Source organism: Gorilla gorilla, chromosome 23 (assembly GCF_029281585.2).
Source record: "Gorilla gorilla gorilla isolate KB3781 chromosome 23, NHGRI_mGorGor1-v2.1_pri, whole genome shotgun sequence".
Lineage (NCBI taxonomy): Eukaryota > Metazoa > Chordata > Mammalia > Primates > Hominidae > Gorilla > Gorilla gorilla.
In genome coordinates, this window is record NC_086018.1 from 17,474,042 (window position 1) to 17,500,916 (window position 26,875).

Here is a 26,875-nt window from a genome sequence, read left to right on the forward strand (position 1 = left end):
GGCAGGAGAATTGCTTGAGCCTGGGAGGCAGAGGTTGCAGGGAACTGAGCGCCACTGCACTCCAGCCTGGATGACAGAGTGAGACTCCATCTCAAAAACAAAAACAAAAACAAAAAAAAACCTGCCTGTTTACAGCCCCATGTGATGCCACTTGCTGGCTTCAGCCTAGAGTGGCTGCAGGACAAGCTGTTACTCCATGGGGCAGCTTCCATGGGGTCACCACTGAGGGTTTGATCACTGGATCTCAGGCCAGAGTACCTCCTATCTGTCACCAAACTGTCCCCCAGACAGTGCACACACTCACCCCCTGGCAGAACACACTCACCCCCTGAGATGATGCACATACCCCCCCAGACAGTGCATGCACTCACCCTGCCTAGCAGCGTGTGTGTCAGGTGGTGATGGATAATTAGTGGTTTCAGTTATTGGAACAAAATAAAGCCGAGGTGACTTGCCATCCTCAGGGACCTCGCCGTGGTGGGTGCATCCCTGTCTCTCTGGACGTGGGGCGCAGATAGGCTTCTATCCATGTGCAGCCCCACCAGTGATGACTGAGAGAGCTACTTCCTCCTCCCTTTGGGGCTTGATCTGGGTGCTCAGCATGCTGGCTTGTCCCTGAATTATGTATTCAATGAAATCCCTGGCAAACTACCAGCAATTCAGCTAAACATGACTGCTGGAACAAAAATAACCTGGCAATTAATGTTCCTGAGTTATTAGGCAAACATATATAATTGCTCCTCGTTTAAAAACAGACAGCTGAACATCTTAGGACAAAAGTCCATGCTCAGTCAGCTTTTCTTCCTACTTTTCTCCCCTTTATTTTCCCTTTGTAAGAGCATTATGTCAGAATCAGCACCCGAAGCCAACAGCCCCAGCCTGGTTTGGGGTTGGACTGGGATGAGGTGTCCCTGGCTCCCCCGACCCCTGTTCACCTGCAGGGCTCTGGGACGTGGAAGCAGAGGAGGAAGGTATTTAAGAGAGAATGCTGAGCAGAACCACATGGAGCTTGACCCCACCCATAGGGTGGAGGAGTTGTCATCCCAGACCCTGGCACATCCCCACCATAGCACTCAGGGACTGCGGTGTTCCCCCTTCTCCTGCCCGCTGGCCAGGACACAACCAATGGGCACCTACAGGACTGGCCCATCCAGGTCTGGGGCAAGTGCACTGCCTTCTACTAGCACTGTCCAGCCCAGGGAAGGTGGGTTCTGCTGCCATCCCTGCTGCAGAGGTTGGGGGGCACTTCTGCCCAGAAGGGACATGGAGACTTGGGCTGGGTCTGGGTTGAAACATGGCAGTTAGAGGTACAAAGGCTGAGGCTCATCAGGGACAGAGACCACCTCCCCCTACCCCAGGCAGCACATCCCCGAGACCTGTTGCAGCCCTGGGGCCAGCTGGGTGTCAGAGCAGGCTGAATGGGGCACCCTGGAGGTGGTAAGGCTTCCATAGCAGACCCCAAGGGCTCTAGGGCATGGCACAGTCCCTGGCAATGACCAAAAGCATTTCCCCAGTTCTGCTGGCAAGAAGCTTCAGGGGCAGGCACTGAGTGGGGGTCACACATGTGCACACAGGCGTGAATGCCTCCAAGGGCATGAATGGTGGGTGCTAGCACCATGTACTTTTTTGTTTGAAATGGAGTTTCGTTCTGTTGCCCAGGCTAGAGTGCAGTGGCACGATCTCAGCTCACTGCAACCTCCGCCTCCTGGGTTCAAGCAATTCTCTGCCTCAACCTCTCGAGCAGCTGGGATTACAGGCGCCCGCCACCACGCCCGGCTAATTTTTTTTTTTTTTTTTGAGACGGAGTCTTGCTCTGTCACTCAGGCTGGAGTGCAGTGGCACGATCTCGGCTCACTGCAAACTCTGCCTCCCGGGTTCACACCATTGTCCTGCCTCAGCCTCCTGAGTAGCTGGGACTACAGGCGCCCGCCACCACACCCGGCTAATTTTTTGTATTTTTAGTAGAGACGGGGTTTTACCGTGTTAGCCAGGATGGTCTCGATCTCTTGACCTCGTGATCCTCCCCCCTTGGCCTCCCAAAGTGCTGGGATTACAGGCGTGAGCCACCGGGCCCAGCCTAATTTTTGTATTTTTAATAGAGATGGGGTTTCACCATCTTGGCCAGGCTGGTCTTGAACTCCTGACCTCATGATCCACCCACCTCGGCCTCGCAAAATGCTGGGATTACAGGCATGAGCTACCGCACCCAGCTGTGAGCACCACTTTCACTCCGAATTTTATGAATGTCTGTTATTTCACATTTAATCAGGAGCAAGTGTTGTTTTATGAAATTGATGTGCAATGATCAATATGGAAATTATTTTTAAACACTTGTCAGGCTCTCACCACTGCAACTTGGTTTCAGACTCAGAGTGTGATGGCAGGACAGCCGAGTTCTGCTCCTTGGAGCTGCCTCTCCGGCACAAGTGCTCAGGGGGTCTTCAGCCATCACTTTTTTTTTTTTTTTTTTGGAGACAGGGCTTCTCTGTTCCCCAGGTTGGAGTGCAGTGGTGCAGTCACAGTTCACTGCAGCCTCAAACTCCTGGGCTCAAACGATCCTGCTGCCTCAGCCTCCCAAGTAGTTGGGAATACAGGCATGCACCACCACACCTGACTAATTTTTGTATTTTTGTTTTGTAGATATGCGGTCTTACTTTCTTGCCCAAGCTGGTCTCAAAACTCCTAGCCTCAAGTGATCCTCCCACTTTGGCCTCCCAAACTGCTGGGATTACAGGTGTCATCCGCTGTGCCTGGCCCAGCCGTCGCTTCTTAGACCCTCAGGTCTAACAGACATTGCAGGAACTGACCCCTTCCACTCAGTCACCGCTGTGTCCTTATTTGTTTTCTTCTAATGTCCAAGCTGGGACTTGAAAGTCAGTTTTCTTTCCTCAAGACCAGGGCTCTTAAAGTTTAGATGTCTCTCCTAATTCCAAAAGAAATGTTTGTTTGATTAGGCTGGATGCGGTGGCTCACACCTGTAATCCCAGTGCTTGGGGAGGCCGAGGCGGGTAGATCATTTGAGGTCAGGAGTTCAAGACCAGCTTGGCCAACATGGTGAAACCCCATCTCTACTAAAAATACAAAAAATTAGCTGGGTGTGGTGGCGGGTGCCTGTAATCCCAGCTACTCAGGAGGCTGAGGCGGGAGAATAGCCTGAACCCGGGAGGCGGGAGTTGCAGTGAGCCGATGTCACGCCACTGCACTCTAGCCTGGGTGACACAGAGAGACTCCATCTCAAAAAATAAAAATAAATAAAAATGGAAATATTTGTTTGATTCATAATGCAAAAAAACTAGTAAAACAGTGAAGTTCCCATCCACTCCCAACCAACCCGAGAAATTAACTCCAAAAGACACAGAATGGAGCAGCCCTCAGAGGCCCACATGCTGTGCCGTTCAATCTGTATCCTTGAGCTCACGCTTCCAAGAGCCCACGGGTTTGTTGTGGGTGTTCCCAGGGCTGGGGACAGATGGACAGAAGGAGGAACAGCCCCCCACCCTCCAGCCTGGGCTCCCGGCATGGAGCCCAGGCTCCATGGTGCCCCTAAGGGCCTGGCAGACCTGTCTCCCGCCATTGAATGGTGTGGATATGTGTCCCTGCCTAGCATCCTCCTGTTTCCGGTGCGGTCCCAGCTGCAGGCTCCCGAGAGCTCACCTGGAGCCACGGTGCTCCTTCCTCCAGTGTGGGTGCAGCAGGACTGCCGGCTTCCTGCCCTCTCTGAGACTGGCCCTTGTTGCCACTGAGGCCAGTTTTGTGTGTGAAGAGAGAAAAAGACTTGGCTCGCTCGTTTCCATCTGAAGCCGTCAGTGATGCTTTCCTCTTGCAGGCTCATCTTGGCAGCCAACAGGGATGAATTCTACAGCCGACCCTCCAAGTTAGCTGACTTCTGGGGGAACAACAACGAGATCCTCAGTGGTGAGTCTTCCTGCGTGCTCAGCGGTGGCTGCGCCTTGTTGCTTCCCTAGCCCCTGCGTGGCCCGAGTGACCCTAACTGAGTGGTGCTGCTTCCGAGTGTGACGGCGGGGTGTAGAGGTGGAACTGATGGGGCTCGTGGTCGGGGCCAGCCCCAGCACCGGGCATCGCCAGAGCTGCCCACCCAGCACCGTCTGCGTGGCTTCCTGTGCCATGCGTCTGCATGGGGGCCCCATCATGTGAAAGCATCAGTTGGTTTTATATGGATCCCTCCTTTTTGCTGAGGGCATGTGGGTGGATTTGTGTGATGTAGAGATCCACACTCAGTCACTTTGTGAAGCAACCCAGTCATATGAGTGTGTGCATGCATGTGTATGCGTGCGTGTGCATGCCTGTGTTTGTGTTTCTGTTTGTATATGAGCACCCTTGCTTCAGGGATGGCGGGGCTGAGTTTGGGATGCTGGTGGTGCTGAAGCCCTGTCACCTGCACCATGCTTGTGTTGCATGAGGTGTACTCATAAGGCAGAAGTAGGGGTGAGAACCAGGTCCTCCCCTCCAAAGATACCAGCCTCATTGAAGTCCTGTTGGACAGGAAACAGTTCCTGCCCATGGGGTGGTGGGAGTCTACCTGGAAGGTGTGCATAGACGGCTGGTGAGGCCACGGGTTACTCTGCCTGCATACCAGGCGCCAAGTGGGCCCAAGTCATCCTGGCATGCTCCAGGGTGCCCACTCAGGCCAGATGTGTGACCTCGTGGGCCCATGGAAGCTGTGTGTGCCCTGTGCTGCCTCCCAGGCCGGGAGGGCAGGTGTTGGGATTATAGATGTGAACCCAACACTTAAGGAGGCTGATGCAGGAGGATTACTTGAGCCCAGGAGTTCAAGACCAGTCTGGGCAACATGGTAAAACCCTGTCTCTACAAAAAAAAAATACAAAAATTAGCCAGGATTGGTGGTATGTGCCTGTGGCCCCAGCTACTCAGGAGGATGAGGCTAGAGAATTGCCTGAGCCCGGAAAGCAGAGGTTTCAGTGAGCTGAGATTGTGCCATTGCACTCCAGCATGGGTGACAGAGCGAGACCCTGTCTCATTCAATCAATCAGTCAATCAATCAAATAAAAGCTCAGCTGTGGGGTTTTGTGAGGACTCCTGTGTCGGGCTGTGGCCTGGCAGTAGTGTAAGAATGCTGCCGAGGCTGGGTGGTCCCGGCACCGTGTGGGAGGAGGACGGGTGCATGGAGACTGAGGCAGGGTGGTCCTAGGCCTGCTGGTATAGGAGGATGCAGTGGGTGCAGGGCTGGTCAGGACGGGTGGGTGAAGGCACAAGACTGATGTCCTTGGAAGGTGGAAGGTTTTCATAGATGAAGACGTGGCGGCTCACAGGGTTACCCTCCTCTGGTTCCTTGACTATTGTGCCCTCCTGGGCTCCATCCCACCCTGGCACCCAGGTCTGTCAGCTGCCTCTGAACTAGTGCCAACCCCAGGAGCTCCAGTCTTGTGGAATTGTTCACCCCTGTGGTGTTTTGATGGTGGCAGCTGGTGCACGGATGTACACGGGCTTCTGCCAAGTGTCGGGGTGACCATATCACTAAGGCCCACATCCTCTCACTCTCTGGCGTCACCAGATTGTATGCAAAAGTTTAGGACAGTGGTTCTCCAGGTGTGGTCCTTGGTCCTGTAGCACCAGCTTTACTTGAGAACTTGTTAGAAATGAAATCACCCTGGGGCGGTGGCTCACGCCTGTAATCTCAGCACTTTGGGAGTCCAAGGCAGGAGGATCCCTTGAGGCCAGGAGCTTGAGACCGGCCTGGGCAACATAGTGAGTCCCTGTCTCTACAAAAAAAAAAAAAAAATTAGCCAGCTGTGGTGGCATATGCCTGTTGTCCCAGTTACTCAGGAGGCTGAGGTGGGAGGATCGCCTGAGCCTGGAAGGTAGAAGCTGCAGTGAACCGAGATTGAGCCACCACAGTCAGCCTAGGCAACAGAGTGAGACCCTGTCTGAAAAAGAAGAAAAAAAAGAAAAGAAATGCAAATCAAAATCATTAAATTCATAAAAATTTGGCCATCACTTCTTTTTTTTTTTTTTTTTGAGATGGAATTTTGCTCTTGTTGCCCAGGCTGGAGTGCAATGGTGCCATCTCAGCTCACCGCAACCTCCATCTCCCGGGTTCAAGCTATTCTCCTGCTTCAGCCTTCCTAGTAGCTGGGATTACAGGCATGCGCCACCACACCAGGCTAATTTTGTATTTTCAGTAGAGATACGGTTTCTCCATGTTGGTCAGGCTGGCCTTGAACTCCCGACCTCAGGTGATCCGCCCGCCTTGTCCTCCCAAAGTGCTGGGATTAGAAGCGTGAGCCATTGCACCCGGCGGCCATTACTTTTTCAAGTAGTTTTTCTGTCTTCTCTCTCACTCCCTCCTTCTCTCCAGTTACACACATATATTAGTTCACTTGCCCTTGTCCCACACCTCTGCGATGCTCTCTGCGTACTTTTCTCGGTGCCCCTAGATCTTGAGGTTTTCCAGCCTGGTGTCTGGGAGCCAGCCCTACTCCCTGCCCTGTGTGAGCACTGGTGGTTCTTGCCCCAGTGTCATATAGTCTCCTCCCTGAGATGCTGATCAGACATTCTCTGTGCAACTCCTTCCTCTCTGGACTTTTGTGCCACTGTCTTAGTTCGTTTGTGTTGCTCTAAAGGAAAAAGCTGAGTCTGGGTAATTTTTTTTTTTTTGAGATAGGGTCTCACTCTGTTGCCCAGGCTGGAGTGCAGTGGCACAATCCTGTCTCACTGCAGCCTCTAACTCCTGGCCTCAAGTGATCCTCCCACCTCAGCCTCCCTAGTAGCTGGGACTACAAGTGCACATCACCATGACCAGCTAATTTTTAAAAATAATTTGTAGCGACAAAGCCTTGCTGTGTTGCACAAGCTGGTTTCAAAGTCCTGGCCTGAAGTGACCCTCCTTTCTTGGCCTCCGAAAGTGCTGGGATTACAGGTAATAAGCCATGGTGACCAGCCAAGGCTGGGTAATTTTTTTTTTTTTTTTTTGAGACAGAGTCTTGCTCTGTCGCTTAGGCTGGAGTGCAATGGTGCGACCTTGGCTCACTGCAACCTCCACCTCCCAGGTTCAAGTGATTCTCCTGCCTCAGCCTCCTGAGTAGCTGGGATTACAGGCACCTGCCACCATACCCTGCTAATTTTTGTATTTTTGTATTTTTTTATTATTATTCTTTAAGTTCTAGGGTACATGTGCAGAACGTGCAGGTTTGTTACATAGGTATACATACATGTGCCATGTTGGTTTGCTGCACCCATCAACTCATCATTTACGTTGGGTATTTCTCCTAACGCTATCCTTCCCCCAGCCCAATTTTTGTATTTTTAGTAGAGATGGGGTTTCACCAGGTTGGCTGGGCTGGTCTCAAACTCCTGACCTCAAGTGATCCACAAGGCTGGGTAATTTATAAAGAAAAGAGGTTTATTTGGCTTAGAGTTCTACAGGGGACCTGAAGCACAGTGTCAGCATCTGCTTCTGATGCAGGCCTCAGGAAGCTTCTACTGATGGTGGAAGGGGAAGGGGAGGTGGTATGTGCAGATCACACACGGAGGGAGGAAGCCAGAGAGAGGGAGGAGGCGCCACGCTCTTTTAAACAACCAGTTCTCAAAGGAACTAATAGAGCTAGAACTCATCACTGTGAGGACAACACCAAGCCGTTCATGAAGGATCTGCCATTAGGTAGATCTGTCTCCCATTAGACCCCACCTCCAACACTGGGGATCAGTTTTTTGGTTTTTTTTTTTTTTTTTTTTTGAGACAGAGTTTCACTCTTGTTGCCCAGGCTGGAGTGCAATGGCACGATCTCGGCTAACCACAAGCTCCGCCTCCAAGGTTCAAGCAATTCTCCTGCCTCAGCCTCCCGAGTGGCTGGGATTACAGGCGCCTGCCACCATGCCCAGCTAATTTTTTGTGTTTTTAGTAGAGACGAGGTTTCACCATGTTGGTCAGGCTGGTCTCGAACTCTTGACCTCAGGCAATCCACCCGCCTCAGCCTCCCAAAATGCTGAGATTAGAGGCGTGAGCCACCTCACCCAGCCCGGGGATCAGATTTTAACAGGAGGTCTGGGGTACAAACATCCAAACTATGGCAGCCATGAACTCTGGTTGTCTTAGTTTCCCCAAACACTAAGCCCCTCTTCTCAGCTCAGGGAGTCTGCTGAATTCGGCCTGGTCCCCCCACTCCCTGGGCTGGGTCCTGGAGCCTCTCTAATCATGGGCTCACTTTGTTTCTTGTCTGTCATATCCTTTTTTGTAAAACCCATTTGATATGGTTTGGCTGTGTCTCCACCCAAATCTCATCTTGAATTGTAGTTCCCCAAATCCCCACATGTCCTGGGAGAGACCCAGTGGGAGGTAATTGAATCATGGGGCAGTTACCCCCATGCCACTATTCTCATGATAGTGAGTTCTCATGAGATCTGATAGTGTTTTTTTGTTTTTTTTTTTGAGACTGAGTTTCACTCTTGTTACCCAGGCTGGAGTGCAATGGTGCGATCTCGGCTCACTGCAACCTCCACCTCCCAGGTTCAAGCAATTCTCCTGCCTCAGCCTCCTGAGTAGCTGGAATTACAGCCGCTTGCCACCATGCCCAGCTAATTTTTGTATTTTTAGTAGAGATGGGGTTTCACCATGTTGGCCAGGCTGGTCTCGAACTCCTGACCTCAGGTGATCCGCCTGCCTCGGCCTTCCGAAGTGCTGACATTACAGGCATGAGCTGCCGCTCCCAGCCAAGATCTGATGGTTTTATAAGGGACTTTTCCTGCTTTGCTTGGAACTTCTCCTTCCTGCCACCATGTGAAGAAGGACATGTTTGCTTCCCCTTCTGCCATGATTGTAAGTTTCCTGAGGCCTCCCCAGCCATGCTGAACTATGAGTCACATATCTTTCCTTTATAAATTACCCAGTCTCAGGTATGTCCTTGTAGCAGCATGAGAATGGACTAATAAATACACCATTGTTTCTTGAGTTTTATTTATTTATTTATTTTTTGGTTGTTTTATGCAGGAGGGTAAATCTGGTCCTTGTTGCTTGGGCAATTTGGAAGTTTTGTTCTTGTTTTAATTATTGATTTGTAAGAGTTATTTATCCATTCTGGATATGAGTCCTTTGTGCCTACTCATTTCCTTAATGATAGCTTATGGTGAGCAGAATTTTTTTTTTTTTTTTTTTTTTGTGGGGTGGAGTCTTACTCTGTTGCCAGGCTGGAGTACAGTGGTGCGATCTCAGCTCACTGCAACCTCCGCCTCCCAGGTTCAAGTGATTCTTCTGCCTCAGCCTCCTGAGTAGCTGGGACTACAAGCATACACCACCATGCCCAGCTAATTTTTGTATTTTTAGTAGAGACGGGGTTTCACCATGTTGGCCAGGATGGGCTCAATCTCTTGACCTCATGATCTGCCCACCTTGGCCTCCCAAAGTGGTAGGATTACAGGTGTGAGCCACTGTGCCCAGCCAGAATATTTCATTTTAACAAAGGACAGTTTATCTTATCTTTTATGAGTTGTTCTTTTTGTGCCTTATCCAAAAAGTCTTTGCCTACCCATAGGAAAATATATAACAATATTTTCCTCCATTTGCTTCTAGAAGCCTAATTTTTGTTTTTATGTTTGGTCTATGATTTATCTCAAGGTTTTGTACATGGTGTGAGGTAGGGGTTGAGATTTACTGCCTCCGACCCCCAAATCTCTCTAGTTGTTCCAGCATCATTTATTAAATGGATTATCTTTTGCCTAGTTCATTACTATGGCAACTTGGTTGTACATCAGTTGAACATATATGTGTGGGTCTATTCCTGACTCTGTTGTATCCCATTGATCTATGTATCTGTCTTGATGCCAACACCATGCAGTCTATGAGTGCTGCTGCTTTTTAGTAAGTCTTGAAATCAGGCTGAGCACTGTGGCTCACACCTATAATCCCAGCACTTTGGGAGGCCGAGGTGGGCAGATCACCTGAGGTTGGGAATTCAAGACCAGCCTGACCAACATGGAGAAACCCCGTCTCTACTAAAAATACAAAATTAGCTGGGTGTGGTGGTCCATGCCTGTAATCCCAGCTACTCGGGAGGCTGAGGCAGGAGAATCACTTGAACCCGGGAGGCGGAGGTTGCGGTGAGCCGAGATCACGCCATTGCACTCCAGCCTGGGTAACAAGAGCGAAACTCTGTCTCAAAAAAAAAAAAAAAAAAAGAGAAATCAGACAATGTGGGTCTGCCTTCTTTTTCGGGACTATTTTGGCCATCCCAGTTCCTTTGCATATGCATAGATACTTCAGTCAGTCTGTTAATTGCTATAAAACAAAAAGCCCCCTGGGATTTTGACTGGGCAGGTTTTGAATCTATGGGTCATGTGGGGAGAAGTGTCACCTTAACAATACTGAGTTGTCTAAGAAGTACCCAGTGAAACAAATAATAACAACAAGAAACACTGTTGAGGCTGGGCACGGTGGCTCACGCCTGTAATTCCAGCACTTTGGAAGGCTGAGGCGGGCCGATCACGAGGTTAGGAGACCGAGACCATCTTGGCTAACACGGTGAAACCCTGTCTCTACTAAAAAAATATGAAAAAATTAGCTAGGTGTGGTGGTGGGCACCTGTAGTCCCAGCTACTTGGGAGGCTGAGGCAGGAGAATGGCCTGAACCCGGGAGGCGGAGCTTGCAGTGAACTGAGATCACACCACTGCACTCCAGCCTAGGCGACAGAGCAAGACTCAAAAAAAAAAAAAACCACTATTGAATCTTTCATTGAATATGCATGTCTCTCCTTAAATCAGGTCAGCTCAGCTTGAGACCCTCAACAGTGCCCTGGAGTTTTCAGTCTTTGTCACTCATTTTTCATTAAATATTTTCCTGGTTTTTTTTTTTTTTTTTTTTTTTTTTGAGACGGAGTCTTGGTCTGTTGCCCAGGCTAGAGTGCAATGGCGGCATCTCTGCTCATTGCAACCTCCACCTCCCGGGTTCCAGCAATTCTCCTGCCTCAGCCTCCCGAGTAGCTGAAACTACAGGTGTCTGCCACCATGCCCAGCTAATTTTTGTATTTTTAGTAGAGATGGGGTTTCATCATATTGGCCAGGCTGGTCTCGAACTCCTGACCTCGTGATCCGCCCGCCTCGGCCTCCCAAAGTGCTGGGATTACAGGCGTGAGCCACCACACCCGGCTTTTTTTTTTTTTTTTTTAATCACACTAAGGATTTTAAAAATGCTGTTATAAATGGTATATTTAAATGTTCACTTTCCAGTTCTTGCTAGCATTTACTTATTAGTTCTAATACATTGGTTTTGGTATTCCTTTTGGGTTTTCTTCATATATGATCCTGCTGGTTGCAAATACAGTTTCGTTGGTTTTTTTTTTTTTTTTGAGACAGAGTTTCGCTGAGAGTGCAATGATGTGATCTCGGCTCACTGCAACCTCCACCTCCCGGGTTCAAGCAATTCCCCTGCCTCAGCCCCCGGAGTAGCTGGGATTATAGGCTGCCTCAGCCTCCTAAGTAGTTGGGATTACAGGCATGCACCACCATGCCTGGCTAATTTTGTATCTTTAATAGAAATGGTGTTTCTCCATGTTGGTCAGGCTGGTCTTGAACTCCCAACCTCAGGTGATCTGCCCGCCTCGGCCTCCCGAAGGGCTGGGATTACAGGTGTGAGTCACTGCACGGGGCCACAAATACAGTTTTATTTCTTTATTTTTGATCTTTACATCTTTTCTTTTTCTGTTATAATTAATTATTGTTATAAAAATAATATCTTAGGGCCAGGCACAGTGGCTCACACCTGTAATCCCAGCACTTTGGGACGCCAAGGCGGACGGATCACCTGAGGTTGGGAATTCGAGACCAGCCTGGCCAACATGGAGAAACTCCGTTTCTACTAAAAATACAAAATTAGCCAGGCGTGATGGCACATGCCTGTAATTCCAGCTACTCAGGAGGCTGAGGCAGGAGAATCGCTTGAACCCAGGAGGCAGAGGTTGTAATGAGCCGAGAGCACACCATTGCACTCCAGCCTGGGCAACAAGAGCAAAACTCTGTCTCAAAAAGTAATAATAACAATAATAAATAAAATAACATCCTAGCCAGTGCAGTGGCTCACTCCTGTAATCCTAGCACTTTGGGAGGCTGAGTCGGGAGGATCGCTTGAGCCCAGGAGTTCGAGACAAGCCTGGGCAACACAGCAAAACTTTGTCTGTATAAAAAAATGCAAAAATTAGCCGAGTGTGATGGTACCTGCCTGTGGTCCCAGCTACTTGGGCTGAGGTGGGAGGATCGCTTGAGCCTGGGAGGTGGAGGTTGCAGTGAACTGTGTGATTGCCACTGAACTCCAGCCTGGGTGACAGAGTGAGACTCTGTCTCAAAAAAATAAAAAATGAAATAAAATAATAAAAATAACATCTTAATGACAGCCTTTTTTGCCCCAATCTTTGGGTAAAATGACCCCCTGGTCTAAGAAGGAGCCCTCCTGTGGCTTTCAGGGCCCTCCAACCTTGTGGCACTAGCAGTGGCCCATGCCCTGCAGATTTGGCAGGGGTGAAGGTCCTGGTTGTGTGCTGGGCTCCTAGTGAAGGGCCTGCCCTTTGGGCCTGGTGCATCCTGCTGGGTGAGGACAGCCAGCATCCCTGCACCCCATTCATGCGATTGGAGCCTAGTGCTGCCCCTCAGCCTTGACGCTGGCCCAAGTGGGAGGATGTGTTCTGCAGGGCATCTGTTGGGATAGGTGTGGTTGGTGTCATAGTTGTCCTGCAGGACAGGGATCTCACTTGCACGACCCATGAACCCCAGGGGCTGCCTGGCCTTGAAGAGTTCCAGCCACGATTCCACAGCTGGGGCTGCTGGGCCAAGCAGCATGTCGAACGTCCTCGAGGAGCTTGAGGCAGGAGCTGAGCCGAGTATGCGTCTCCCAGGGCTGGGAACCAGGTGGGGGAATGGGTGGAATGGGTGGCATCAATGGTGGTAACACTGTCATCTGCCACAGGGCTGGACATGGAGGAAGGCAAGGAAGGAGGCACATGGCTGGGCATCAGCACACGTGGCAAGCTGGCAGCACTCACCAACTACCTGCAGCCGCAGCTGGACTGGCAGGCCCGAGGGCGAGGTAAGGCGAGTGGGGTGGGGCCAAGGTGAGACAGGGTGGGGTGGGGCGGGCCTAGGTGAGACAAGGTGGGGCCAAGGGACTACAGGACTGGCCAATGTATGGTGGAGTGGGGCGGGCCAAGGTAGGAAGTGCCAAGGTGCTTGTGCTTGGGAGTGGGATGGGGCAGGGCTGAGGTACCGTGGGGCAGGGCCAGGTTACAGAGTGGGCAGTGACAAAGCGTGGCAGGGCAGGGCCCAGGTAAGGGTGGGGACAAGAAGGGGGAAGCTGGGCCCCGTGGCAGGTGGGTGGCTTCCGTGGGCATATCACTGCCGCCACTGAGGTGTGCTGCAGGGGTATGCGGCAGAGACAGGAAGAGTGAGGAGGGGAGCATCCCATTTCCCACACCCTGGCCCTCTGGCATCGCAGCCAGGAGCCCACTCCCACCTGACCCACGCAGCACTGTTTACTCCTCTCAGGGTGCACTCTCCCCTTGTCCTCATGCATGGCACTCCTGACTGCTGTGTCACTGTCCCCTGCCTGGAATGTTTGTAGAGTAGATGCCTTCCCCGAGACGATAGCTCTGTGGACACACATTGTCCCCACTGAAAGGTGTTGTTTACTTCATGCTGGATTTCCATAGGAAGACATAGTGGGGAAATTTTTTTTTAAATAAAATGAGCAGTTTTCAGTACCGACCTGAGTGGCAGCCAGGCTAATGAGGTGTGGCTGACTCTTGGGGCAGTCATGACAGGCCAGGGCTCCAGTGGGACCCCTCATCTTCCTGCATCCTCCCCAGGGGGCCCCATATCAGTGTTCCTGGGAGAAGAGCACATGCCTCCAGCTGTGGACACAGCATCTGTCCCCTGCCTACAGGTGAACTTGTCACCCACTTTCTGACCACTGACGTGGACAGCTTGTCCTACCTGAAGAAGGTCTCTATGGAGGGCCATCTGTACAATGGCTTCAACCTCATAGCAGCCGACCTGAGGTGGGTCTGCCAGAGGGGGATGGCGGCTCTGCCCAGCACTGCCTCGGGGGCAGGCCTCAGGCTCATCAGGAAGTGGGATTCCACTGGGGGCCGTGGCAGCCTCTCCAGGGACGTTGCTCCTCGTGACTTGGCAAACATTCTGAGGACTGAGCCTGTCACAGATGTACCAACTCGGGCATTTGGGGGTGAAGCCCAAGGCTTCCTGTGATGGCATGAGGGCTGCTGGCTCCCTGGAGAAAGCTGAGGCTGTGAAGAACAGTCACATAGAGTGGCTCTGGCCGGGTGTCCTCCCTCCCACGGGCAGGCTGTGCAGAGCAGCCCTCCGCAGCCCTGGCTTGGAGTGACTGGGATGCTGTGCTCCCAGGGAAGCTCCTGTTGGAGATGAGGCCGCAGGAACTGTGGAGGTTTTGGTGTTTTGCCCTTCCGTGAAGTGAGCATTCCTCCCTCCTGCCCTCCTCCCCCTCCAAAGCCCCAGAACTTGGCCAATGCTGTTAGTCCGGGGCCTCCTGCCAGGACAGGCAAACGGGAAGTGGTCGGCACATTGTGGCGGGCCCTGAAGCTGCCTCCTTCCACAAGGGCAGGTCCATGGGCCTCTCTCCTGGCTCCCGAGCTCCAGGCCTGCTGTTCGTTGAGCATCCCTTGTGTGTGGCATGCCCAGCCCTGCCCCACATGGGTCTGCACACGTGCTATGGAGGCTGAGGGAGTTGCGGTGTCCCCTAGGTGGAAGGCCAAGGGCTGGTGCGGGGCACTTGCTGTCCGGAGCCGTTCTTCCTGCCCATGCCTTCGTGACTCCAGGTGGCAGAGCCCCTGTGCTCTCTGCATGCCCCCATGCTCAGGAACCACTTTCCCCGGTCAGTAGTTCCATGTGGGTCTGATTAGTCTCAGGAGAGTTCATCTGCGGCCGTGGCACCAGCAGGACTCGGCACTCAGCAGCTGTGTGGAGGTGGGGTGCCAGGGGTGCCATGCCCTGAGCAGATGCACGGGCTCCTGTGGTTGGGGGGTGGGGGTTTGGGCTCCTCAGAGCCTGTGCAACTCTCCCGGCTCCAAAGGCTGCAGAGTGAGGGTCAGCCTCCTGGACCTAGCCTGAGGATACAGGCAGTGGCCAGGAGAGCATACCACAGGTCAGGCAAAAGCTGGTGCCAGGGCCGAGGCTGGAGGGCGGGGGCATCGGAGGTCAGTGAGCAGCCCTGCTGGTAGGTGCAGATGAGGAAGCCAAGGCCTGGAAGGGAGAGAGGCTTGTCATGGCCACAGCTATCCCTGGGTGAGGCCTGCCCTCCGCCTGGCCTGTGGTATAGTGCTGGCAGCATGGGTGTCCAGTTCTGTAGGTCCTTACACAGAAAGCCCAGAGGAGATTTTTGCCTGCAAACAGTCTCTGAAATTATGAACCAAGTATCTTAGGAAAGTTGCCAAAGACCATGGTGAGGAAGAACGGGAGTGGAATGTGAACGTAGACAGGGGGGCCCTTGAAGCCTACCAGGGGTGGGGAAGGTGGGTCCCACCTGGGGGCAGCACTTCGGGGAGGAAGGCACCACGCCTGGCTCTTTCTCTGCATCTGTTCCATCTTGAAGGCCCAGGGCTCCATGCCCAGCATCTGGCCTGGGAGGGCATCTCACAGGCCACAAAGAGATCCTGTTCACTTTGTAAAAAAGGCACTCCAAGTTCTAGAAGACTTACTGTGGTATTGAGGATTGGAATATTTTCAGCTGGGGAGCATTTTGAACTATTTTCTTTTTAAAAAATAATTTATTTATTTTGTAGAGATGGGGTCTTGCTATGTTGCCCAGTCTGGTTTCAAACTCCTGGCCTCAAGCAGTCCTCCCTTCTTAGTCTCCAGATTAGCTGGGACTATAGGCATGAGTCACTATGCCCAGCTCTACTGTCCCTTAACTATTTTAAAGTGTACACTTAACACTTGAGAGTAGGAAAATGTGGTCTTTGGCACTTTCTTTGGAAGCCTCGATCACCCTGGGGCCACCTGTCCAGAAACCCTCATAGATGAGCTGTGGTGGGGGGCCTGATGGAGAGGTTGGTGATGTGGGGATGGGGCTCAGCCCTGCAGTTGTCCCCATGGGCAGCCTCTGTGTGTCCATGCCATGGGGCATTCGGCATGGCAGGAGGGCCTTTTAGATGCTGTGCCTCCTGGGCTGGTGGGCCCCGAGGTGAGCTGGGAACATACCCGTGATGCTGGACAAGAACTGGGGCCTCCATGACCCCGCCTGCCAGGCACCCGAGGGGCTGGGTCCTGCAAGCTCCTGACCTGGCCGCAGTGGGCTACTGCGCACATCGCTAGCCTCCAGAAACAGGGCTGTGAGATCACTGGGCAGTGTCGGGGAGGACGCCCTATGGCTGTAGTCTGACATTCTCTCCCCTTGGCCTGCAGCACAGCAAAGGGAGACGTCATTTGCTACTATGGGAACCGAGGGGAGCCTGATCCTATCGTTTTGACGCCAGGTGAGCCTGCCCTGGCAGCCTGATGGGGTGGGGGACTGTTTCTATGCAGAGGTCACCGTTGTGCTTTTTAGAGACCAGGCACTTGTCATATTACTCTTCTGAGATGACTTTGTGGCCATTTAAGTGCCTTATGGTCTGTGGGGACCTTGCCCTGCACCTGGACACTTCAGAGAGCCCTGGCTCCCTGCTCACCCCCTCCCCATGGGCTTTTCCTGCTGAGCAAGGTGCGCCCCTGTTCTGGGCTTCCCACCGCAGTCCTGCAGCCCAGCCGGCCACCCCCAGCCTCACTTCCTGTGCTGTCCCAGTGTGCCCTGTGCCTGTTCCTTCTCAGAACCTCTGGAGCCATCACCACCCGGGGTTCTTGCCTGGTCTGCTCCCTGACGCACACGTACACACCCGACTCCAGCCCCACACAGATGCACACCTCCTGCACCCAGTCCCCAGTCTGATCCCCGGTCCCCATCCTCAGGGCCTCGATCCCCTCTGCGCCAGGTCACACTCCACGGCTGGGCCCTTCCTGCCCTGGCTCTGCACCACTGCCCAGGCTGTGCCTCCTCCTACATGCCCTTCCTTTCCCCCTCCTCGGGTGCTGCGATTTCCTGGAAGCTTCCTCTGCCAGTGCCCCAACCTGGAGAGAATGTGTCACATTGCCCCCCTCTGCAGCCATGTTCTGGGAGGGAGGTCTGCATCTTGTCCCAGGTCTGGTGCCAGGACAAAGCAGCACTCCTGGGAAATGGCATTTCCCCTGGGTGCACAAAACTGTAGGGACCATAGCCCAGGTTCCGGGGACTGCTGGCTCGCTCACTCCCACACTCGCTGCCCACAGACACTCCTCGCTGGTGGCATCGTGGAACTCTGTGCCTTAAACGCCCGCTCTGGTCCCTCTACTCAAGCTGCTGGCTCACACAGGGTGTTCCGGCGCCTGGGGAGTGTGTCAGTGCCCTTGGCGCCACCCACACCCCTCTGTGAGGGGGCTCCCTCACACCCCTGGCTCCTCTGAAGCTCCATGCCCACGTCACACAGACTTCCTTTTGCATTTGGCACAAATCACCAAGTGAGGTTGCAGGTCACAGGTGCACACCTTCCCACTGGGTGTACACGGTGGAACTGAAGCCCCAGGCATCCCTGGAGGGGCCCGAGGGAGATGATAAGCAGTCCCCAGGACAGCTGAGTGGCCCCATCCCACCTGCATCTTAGGGGGCTGGTGGTGCTGATGGGCTCATGATGAGTCCTGTGGTCCTTGCCTGGCCCACACTGGAACTGGCTTCCAGCTTCCCACGTCTGCCCAGTGATGTTTCATCCACAGATAGGCCCAGCCCCCATTTGCTAGGGTGGTGCCCAGGCCCGAACCCCTGGGCTAGTTGGGATCTCCAGAGGAGGCATCTGCCTGGAGGGTGGCTTCCAGTGTGTCCCACCCATTGCCCCCACGCATACCAGCTGGTGCCCTCTCCTCCACCTGGGGCTTATCCTTCCGGCCACCCTCTGTGACCCTGGTCTTCCCCTCCCTACCTTGGATACAACTGTAGGCAGCCCACCTGAGCTCCCAAGAGCTGGGCAGTGGCACAGACACAGAGACTACCAGCGAGGCAGGGATGTGGCCCCAGAAGGTCCTGAGCTTGCAAAGGATTGTTCTGGCTGTCTCAGCCAGCTCTTGCTGTTCCACCTGCCCCAGAACCTCCGCATCAGTTGAGGGTCGTGGGGTTGGAATGTGTGGTGAAGTAGGTCTGTGGCAGTGGAGTTGGGCCATGCTGAGCCTGTGACTGCCCAGGAGAGAATTGGAAACTAAAAGGTGCAAAAGCAGTCAGAGACTCCCTACCACCCCCTCATTGTGAACATTGGCCCAGAGGCCTCTGGGGCAGTCGCTGTAACCATCCGCGTGACACCCTCGGTTCTCAGAGGCTGAGACCTCCGTGGCTGGAGATGCTTATTTTCTGCTCAGTTGTTGTTTTGGAGAACTTATTTCTGTCTACATCCTGCCTCATCCCTGAGCCTGCCCCACCTGGTCATTGCCTTTATTTTTTTTGATAAAGTTTTATTGAGATATGACTGACTAGCAGCACAGTTCACCCATTTAAAGTGTATCATTCAGTAGGTTTTGTTTCATTCACAGAGTTGAGCAACCGTCATCACTACCTAATTCCGGGACCTTTTCTTGATCCCCAAAGAAAGCCATACCTGTCAGCAGCCACTCCCCATTCCCCGTCTCTTCAGCGCCTGCAACCTTTAATCTGCTTTCTGTCTATGGATTTGCCTATTCTGGACACTTTGTATAAAGGGAATCCTATAATATGTAGTTTAGGGGACTGACTTTTTTCACTTAGTGTTGTCGTCTAAAAACTCACCAGCGGCGAGGCACGGTGGCTCACGCCTGTAATCCTAGCACTTTAAGAGGCCAAGGCGGGCAGATCACGAGGTCAGGAGATCGAGACAATCCTGGCTAACACGGTGAGACCCATCTCTATTAAAAATACAAAAAATTGGCCGGGCGCGGTGGCTCACGCCTGTAATCCCAGCACTTTGGGAGGCCAAGGCGGGTGGATCACAAGGTCAGGAGATCGAGACCATCCTGGCTAAACCGGTGAAACCCCGTCTCTACTAAAAATACAAAAAATTAGCCAGGCGTGGTGGCAGGTGCCTGTAGTCCCAGCTACGCGGGAGGCTGAGACAGGAGAATGGCGTGAACCCGGGAGGTGGATCTTGCAGTGAGCCGAGATTGCGCCACTGCACTCCCGCCTGGGCGACAGAGTAAGACTCCGTCTCAAAAAAAAAAAAAAAAAAAAGAGATCCTCCCTCCCAAGTAGCTGGGACTGCAGATGTGTGCCACCATGTTCAGCTAACTTTTATGTTTTGTAGAGATAAGGTCTCACTATTTTGCTATTTTGCCCAGGCTGGTCTTGAACTCCTGGGCTCCAGTGGTCCTCCTGCCCCAGCCTCCTGATGTGCTGGGATTATAGGAGTGAGCCACCTCTCTCGACCTGAGTTAACTTTTGTGTATGGTGTGAGGTAGAGTCCAGCTCCCTTCTTTGCCCATGACTATGCAGTTCAATGGTCTTCCATGTTGTTCATGATGGAAAAAGCACTGTGACACCTGGGGCTGGCGGCTTGGCTCTCGGGGCCCCAGCAGAGCCAGGCTGTCTCCCTGGGAAATGCCTTGGCCAAGATATTCTCCTGGAAGTCTGACAGGGAGAGGGTGGTGTCTTGGTCTCCCTGGTGCATCATTTGGGGTGCTTGGCTCCCATCAAGCCCACGCCTGCTGCCCTGGCCTCTAGAGAAGAGCCTCTGAGGTGAGGTGCTTCTCCACCTCAAGTCCCTGCCCTTCACTTTTTGTGACATGAGAAACCCTTTTCCTGTTGGCCATGCCTTCTGCCAACACTCTGGGAGCTTGTTCTGAGAAGCCACAGTTAAGAGTCTGTGCACTGAGCCCCCCGGCTCTCCTAACCTGGGACCTGGCTGGTACACAGAGGTGGGCCATGCTCTGCTGAGGCCCAGCCTACACCTGTGCCCGCTGTGTGGCGCTGTTGGGGGTTCCCCAAACAGGGACGTGATTGTGGTGGGTGCCTCCTGGCCTCTGGTGGCTAATTCTCCCACTCTCGAACTTCTCAGGTGGCCCCCCAACCTGGCGTGAGGTGAAGAGGTTCCCTCTTGGCTGCCCCCTTTGCCTGTGAGATCTCAGGTTGCTCATTTCTTATTCATCCATCCATCCAGGCTCCTGGGCATCTGTGCCTTGTGGTCTCCTGTGGGTGCCCGCTTCCGCCTACTGCTGAGTTCTCCTCTCCTTGCCATGCCATCAGGTCAGGAATGAGCATGGGGAAGGAGCTGGAGCATGGAGCGGCTTGGCCTCAGTCTGGCCTGATTTCATGGTCCCCAGCCGTACCCCGTGTTAGGTGGGTGGCAGGTGGCAATTTGCCCTGACATGGCACAGCAGGGCCTCTGCATGGCCCGCTGATTGCTCCTCACAGGCACCTACGGGCTGAGCAACGCGCTGCTGGAGACGCCCTGGAGGAAGCTGTGCTTTGGGAAGCAGCTCTTCCTGGAGACTGTGGAACGGAGCCAGGCGCTGCCCAAGGATGTGCTCATCACCAGCCTCCTGGATGTGCTCAACAATGAAGAGGCGTGAGTGGGCGGGTCCTGCTGGGGTGAGCCCCAGTGTCCCACCACCAGGGCAGAGGGAAAGGCAGGCCCTGCTGCCCCGGGAGGCCCATGGAGGTGGCCAGGCTGGGTCCCCAGCTGCAGGGAAGCTGATGGACATCCTGTCCTCCCTGCCTGTCGCCTTGAGCCAGCTGAGGTTTCCAACACCAGGGACTTTTGATGACAGAAGATGGGCCCAGGCCCAGGCCCAGGGGAGGCTCAGTGCGCCCAGAGGCTTGATGCAGCCACGTGGGGCCCAGAGCAGATGGATGCTCCCCTCTGCATGCCGAGAGCTTGTGGGAAGTTCCAGAAGATTCTAGACACTCAGCAAACCCAGGTGGAAGAGACACATCATGGAAATGAGTGGCTAGGGTCAGCAGGCTCAGGGTTGATGGGCTTCCCGCAAGCGGTCTGTCCCCAGCGACCCTGGGCTGAGTGCTGGGCAGGGACTTGCAGTTCCGGGAACTGCCTGGGTGTAGGAGCTCCCACCCACTTCCTTGCCCGTAGGCCTCAAGGCCCCTCAGGGGCCAGGCACTGGGGTCTTCGTTGCCCCAGCTGGGGGTCCTGGTGCTTGCCATGCCAGCCTTTCTGCCACTGGGCGAGATGCCCCACCCATCCATCGCTCCACACCCAGCTCAGACCACTGCCCTGCCCAGGTGATCCAGCGTCCACTCCCACCCTGTCCAGCTTGCCCCCTTCAGAGAAGCCCCCATGGACCATCTCCCACTCCTCCCCCTGGGGCCCCTTTCTGCCCCCTGCCTACCCTCCTTCTCCTCTGGGCCTCTGATAGGCGGCCTCGTCCTTCAGCCTCAGCATCGCTGCCTCACTGGAAGAGCCCCACCTGGGCATGCCCAGCAGCCCCTCCCAGCTGTAAGTCCACACAGCCCCCATCAATGTGCCATCTGGGGCAGGCTGAGGACCGGCCCTGGCTGCCCTCACTGATGGCTGGAGCCCCGATGCTAGCTACAATGGCTGGCTTGAGTGGACTTCTGTCACAGAGGCAAATGCCCACAGGGCACCTCTTGGGGCAGGCAGGGAGCTTGTATGTGCCATCTGGGGCCAAAGCTCCACGATTGAGTCATAAGTTAAGGGTAGATGGAGATTTTCCGCCTTGAGCAGAAACGTGGAGGAAACACGCCTGGTGTGTGGCTCACGCCTGTAATCCCAGCACTTTGGGAAGCCGAGGTGGGTGGATCACCTGAGGTCAGGAGGTCAAGACCAACTTGGCCAACATGGTGAAACTCTGTCTCTACTAAAAACACAAAATTAGATGGGCTTGGTGGTGCACGCCTGTAATCCCAGCTGACGGCTGGAGCCCCGATGCTAGCTACAATGGCTGGCTTGAGTGGACTTCTGTCAGGAGAATTGCTTGAACTCGGGAGGTGGAAGTTGCAGTGAGCCAAGATCGTACCATTGCGCTCTAGTCTGGGCGACAAGAGTGAAACTCCTCCTCAAAAAAAGAAAATAAGAGAAAAGAGAAGAGAAGAGGAAAAAGAAAAGAAGAAAAGAAACAACCCTTGCAGTTCCCTGGCCACTCCCCAGAGCCAGTTAGGCCACCAGGTGGGCTGGGGCTAGACCCGGCTGCGGGCGGGCCACAGAGGGACTAATGGCCACCACTTCTCTCCATCCTGCAGGCAGCTGCCAGACCCAGCCATCGAGGACCAGGGCGGGGAGTACGTGCAGCCCATGCTAAGCAAGTACGCGGCTGTGTGCGTGCGCTGCCCTGGCTACGGCACCAGGTATTGCAGCACCGTGGGTGCGCCACCTCCTATCCCATGTCCCACCTCCCACGCTAGAGGGCCGTCAAAGAAGCCAAGTGCCCCCATGTTCCATAGCCAGAGCCAGGCTTCTTCCTCGCCTGAGTGGATTCCAGAGCTTCTGCCCTGTCCAGACACAGCTGCAGGGTGAGCAGGTACCACAGGCTCCCGGGGCCCCACAGGCTGGGCTTAAGGAGCCAGTACACAGCCACACAGGGCCAGGATGGCTTCAGGGCTGCCTGCACATTGGTGGATCCCTGCAGGCAAACGCCCTGGCACCGTGGCACTAGGCCTGCAGGCTGTACCCTTGGGTGGCGGCTGCTGGCCAGCCTTTCCCGCCTGGGGCTGGCTGGCCCATTGGCAGGTGCAGGGTGTCATTTCCTTCAGCCCCTCCTCTGTCATAGGTTCATCTTCCTGTGTGTGAGGGGAAGGCAGGTGCCAAGTCCACTCTCTGGCAGGCCGCATAGCCGCTGGGTCCCACCCCACAGGGTACACTGCATATGTGTCTGCCCTGGGAACCAGCCTGTGCCAGGGCTGTTGGGGGATCCAGTGCCACCCTCCGTCTGCAAAGCCCACAGCAGAGAGGGTTGGAGGAGAGGAGAGTGTGCTGAATGTTTGCTTCAGGTGGGCTGGCATGGCCTGGGCAGTGGAAGAGAGGGCACAGGAGGGGAGCCTTCCAGACAGAGGAGGCCTGGGCCCCAAGTGGTCAACAGCTTGACCTCTTGGAAGAACCAAGCATGGCTGTGTCTGGGAACCTGGGCCTCCAAAGGGGAAGTGTGTGGTCAGCCCGCAGGCTGCCCTGTGCCGTGGCTCATGCTACACGGGGAGAGCAGGGCAGGGTGGGGTGGTTCCCAGTGAAGGTGGCAGGACTCAGCAAGTGTGGGCCTGTGGAGTCAGCCAAGAGCTCACACGCCACTGATGGCCCCTCATCATCCCCAAGACTGAGGCTGCTGCTCTCTGTGACTTGGCACAGCCTCCAGGCATGGGGTTCCTAACTCTACCTGCCTGCGTTCTTGCCCTAGCTGTGGCTGTGACAGGCAGGGCAGGGCTGAGGGACACCAGGTGAACGAGGGCCCCTGCTCTCTTTCAGAACCAACACTATCATCCTGGTGGATGCGGACGGCCATGTGACCTTCACTGAGCGTAGCATGATGGACAAGGACCTCTCCCACTGGGAGACCAGAACTTATGAGTTCACACTGCAGAGCTAACCCCACCTCTGGGCCTGGCCAGTGGGCTCCTGGGGGGCCCTGCCTTGAGGGGCACTGTGGACAGGAAACCTTCCTTGGCCATACTGCATTGCACTGCCCATGGCTTGGCCAGCATCCCCCGGATCAGGGCCCTGTGGTTTGCGTGTTACCCATCTGTGTCCCCATGCCCAGTTCAGGGTCTGCCTTTATGCCAGTGAGGAGCAGCAGAGTCTGATACTAGGTCTAGGACTGGCCGAGGTATACCATGAACATGTGGATACACCTGAGCCCACTCTTGCACATGTACACAGGCACTCACACGGCACACACATACACTCCTGCATGTGCACAAGCACACACATGCAAGGCATATACATGGACACCGACACAGGCACATGTACATGCATAGGTGTACTACACATGTGCACACATGCACAGTTGCACAGACACACACACACAGGTGCACACACACGATGCCGAACAAGGCAGAAGGGCGACTCTCACCTCTCATGTGCTTCTGGCCAGTAGGTCTTTGTTCTGGTCCAACGACAGGAGTAGGCTTGTATTTAAAAGCGGCCCCTCCTCTCCTGTGGCCACAGAACACAGGCGTGCTTGGATTCTTGACAAGCAGACCTGCTCCTGCAGAGGAGACAGCCACATTTGGAATTGGGCACCAAGAAGACCTGAGAAAAACCCACTCTCTCTTTTTTTTTTTTTTTTTTTTTTTTTTGAGATGGAGTCTTGCTCTGTCACCCAGGCTGGAGTGCAGTGGCGCGATCTCGGCTCACTGCAACCTCTGCTTCCCAAGTTCAAGCAATTCTTCTGCCCCAGCCTCCTGAGTAGCTGGGATTACAGGCGTGTGCCACCATGCCCAGCTAATTTTTGTGTTTTTAGTAGAGACGGGGTTTCACCATGTTGGTCAGGCTGGTCTTGAACTCCTGACGTGGTGATCCACCTGCCTCGGCCTCCCAAAGTGCTGGGATTACAGGCGTGAGCCACCACGCCTGGCCGAAAAACCCACTCTCATAACAGAAGTGCAGACTCATTGCTAGATTCAGTGCCCTTGAGTGTGCCAGAGGTCCTCTGTGTTTGAGACAATCCTGTGTGTGCCGGGAGGCTCCGTGTGCACCAGGGGCTCTCAGAATCCCGCTTACCCAGCTGGAGACCACGCCTCTGGCAGCCCCATCTCAGCCAGCCCTGCTCTCTCCCTCTTCCCTCCAGGTGAGGCAAACTTCATAGGAATCTGTACCTGAATGTGAGCTCCTGATAATAAAACTCTGAGGCTTTGGTGAGCGCATTTCGAGGCCTTTCCCTTATGTGCAGGCTGCCAGTGGGAGCTGCTATGTCTCCTGTGCAGCCAGACACCCTAGACGAGGCCCTTCCCACCTCCCCCTTTCCTCACGGCTTCTTCAGCACCACCTGTGGATGCCTGTGGGTCAGTCCATCTGTCCTTGGGCAGGGGCCGCTGTGAGAGACCCCATGCGCGTAGGATGTGGTAGATGCTGATTATGGCGCCAGCCACCCATACAGGTCTATCAGGTCGCAATGGAGGCCCCACTGGAGGGGGAGGCAGGCTGGCCTGGACTTCTGTTGGATGATGGGGGCCGGGGATGGTAGGAGGGGCAGGAGAGCAGGTCTGCATCTGTCTCAGCCCCAGGAGCTCCTGGTTTGGGACCAGCTCTAAGGAGCTTCATCCCTGAGCCTGGCCGAGTATAAGGCGGTCCCAGATATCCAATGCTGAGACCTAGACTTTTCTAAGCCTCTGCACCCAACCCCTAACTTGGCCTTTTCGGACCCATGAGAGTGCAGGGTGGGTGTGGACCTGCGCCAGGGCTTCCCAGCCTGATTGTGACATGATGTGAGTCCACCTAGGGAGGAGCAGGGGCCTCCCCGTCTCTTCCCCTTCCTGCCCAGGCCACTTTGCTGGGCTCAGAGCCTTCCATGGCTCACTTTGAACTCAGAAGAGTTTCCCAGCTGCGACCCAGGCTGCACCCCCAGGCCTGAGAAGAAACTGAGGCCCCAAGTCCCACATGTGTCCTCTGAGTCAGGACAACAGGCTCCCGGCTGGGGGCACTGCCCTTGCTGCCAACACATTCACCTGCCCCAGTGGCTACCATGTCCTGTGCCGGTGACCAGTGCCAGTCCCCAACCTGGATGGTGCCCTGCCCTCATGAAGAGCCCCCCGGATGTTCACCTCTGCCCAGAGACCCGGCCTGCCCAGGAAGAGCAGTCTCTGCTCTTGTGTGGGTCCCTCTGCCCCCACCCTGCCCAGGGCTCCCCAGCAGCCTGAGCCCCCTAAGGAAGCACAGCCCTCAATGGTGATTCTATTGGTGTTATGAGTTGTGTCCCCAAAAAGATATATCAGTGTCCTGACCCACAGTACCTCAGAATGTGACTGCATTTGGAGATAGGGTTCTTCCAGGGGTAACCAAGGTAGAATGAGGTCGTTAGTATGGGCCCTAATCCAATATGATGGCTATCCTTATAAAAAGAGGAACATTTAGGCTGGATACAGTGGCTCATGCCTATAATCCCAGCACCTTGGGAGGCCGAGGCAGGAGGACTGCTTGAGCTCAGGAGTTCAAGACCAGCCTGGGGCAACATGTCGAAACGCTGTGTCTACCAAAAAAAAAAAAAAATACAAAAATTAGCTGGCCATGGTGATTCACACCTGTAGTGCGAGGCTGAGGTGGGAGAATCGCTTGAACCCAGGAGGCAGAGGTTGCAGTGAGCCAAGATTGCACTACTGCACTCTGCCTGGGCAACAGAGGGAGACTCTGTCTCAAAAAAACAAGGAAGATTTGGGCTGGGTGCAGCGGCTCACATTGTAATCCCAGCCCTTTGGGAGGCCAAAGCTGGAGGACTGCTTGAGCGCAGATTAGCCTGGGCAACATAGCAAGACCCTATCTCTAAAGAAAAATTAAAATTAAAAAATTAGTGGGGCGTGGTGGTACACACCTGTAGTCCCAGCTACTTGGGAGGCTGAGGTAGGAGGATCACTTGAGCTCAGGAGGTGGAGGCTGCAGTGAGCCGTGATTGCACCACTGCACTTCAGCCTGGATGATGGAGAAAAACCCTGTCTCTTAAAAAAAAAAAAAAGGAAAAAGAAAGATTTGGACATGGACAGATACGCACACAGGAAGAACACCGTGTAAAGACTGGAATTCTGCTCCACGAGCCAAGGCATCACCAGAAGCTGGGAGAGGGGCCTGCTTCAGAGCCTCTCTTAGAGCCTTCAGAGGGAGCAGGCCTGCCGTCACTCTGATCATGGACTTCCAGCCTCCAGAGCTGTGTGACAATAAATGTCTGTTATTTTAAGTGGTTCAATTTGTGATG

The 26,875-nt window shown here is 54.1% G+C and overlaps 1 protein-coding gene across 21 annotated transcripts in view; it reads left to right on the plus strand.

Annotated features, from left to right (window-relative positions):
* The window catches only part of TANGO2 (transport and golgi organization 2 homolog), a 43,328-nt gene extending 18,492 nt beyond the window's left edge, over positions 1–24,836 (plus strand). For 7 of the 21 annotated variants that reach the window (XM_004063039.5, XM_004063040.4, XM_019018369.3 and 4 more), the window contains exons 3-9: positions 3,827–3,915; positions 12,927–13,046; positions 13,899–14,013; positions 16,394–16,464; positions 20,424–20,577; positions 22,227–22,331; positions 23,440–24,836. In XM_004063039.5, the coding sequence (XP_004063087.1) occupies positions 3,827–3,915; positions 12,927–13,046; positions 13,899–14,013; positions 16,394–16,464; positions 20,424–20,577; positions 22,227–22,331; positions 23,440–23,560 (775 nt within the window). In that variant the 3' untranslated portion in view covers positions 23,561–24,836. Of the gene's footprint in view, positions 1–3,826; positions 3,916–12,926; positions 13,047–13,821; positions 14,014–16,393; positions 16,465–18,574; positions 19,256–20,389; positions 20,601–22,226; positions 22,333–23,439 lie in introns of those variants that run through there. The other 14 variants (XM_019018379.4, XM_019018373.4, XM_019018381.3 and 11 more) reach the window with 10 other exon arrangements.
* Positions 24,837–26,875: the final 2,039 nt, after the last annotated feature.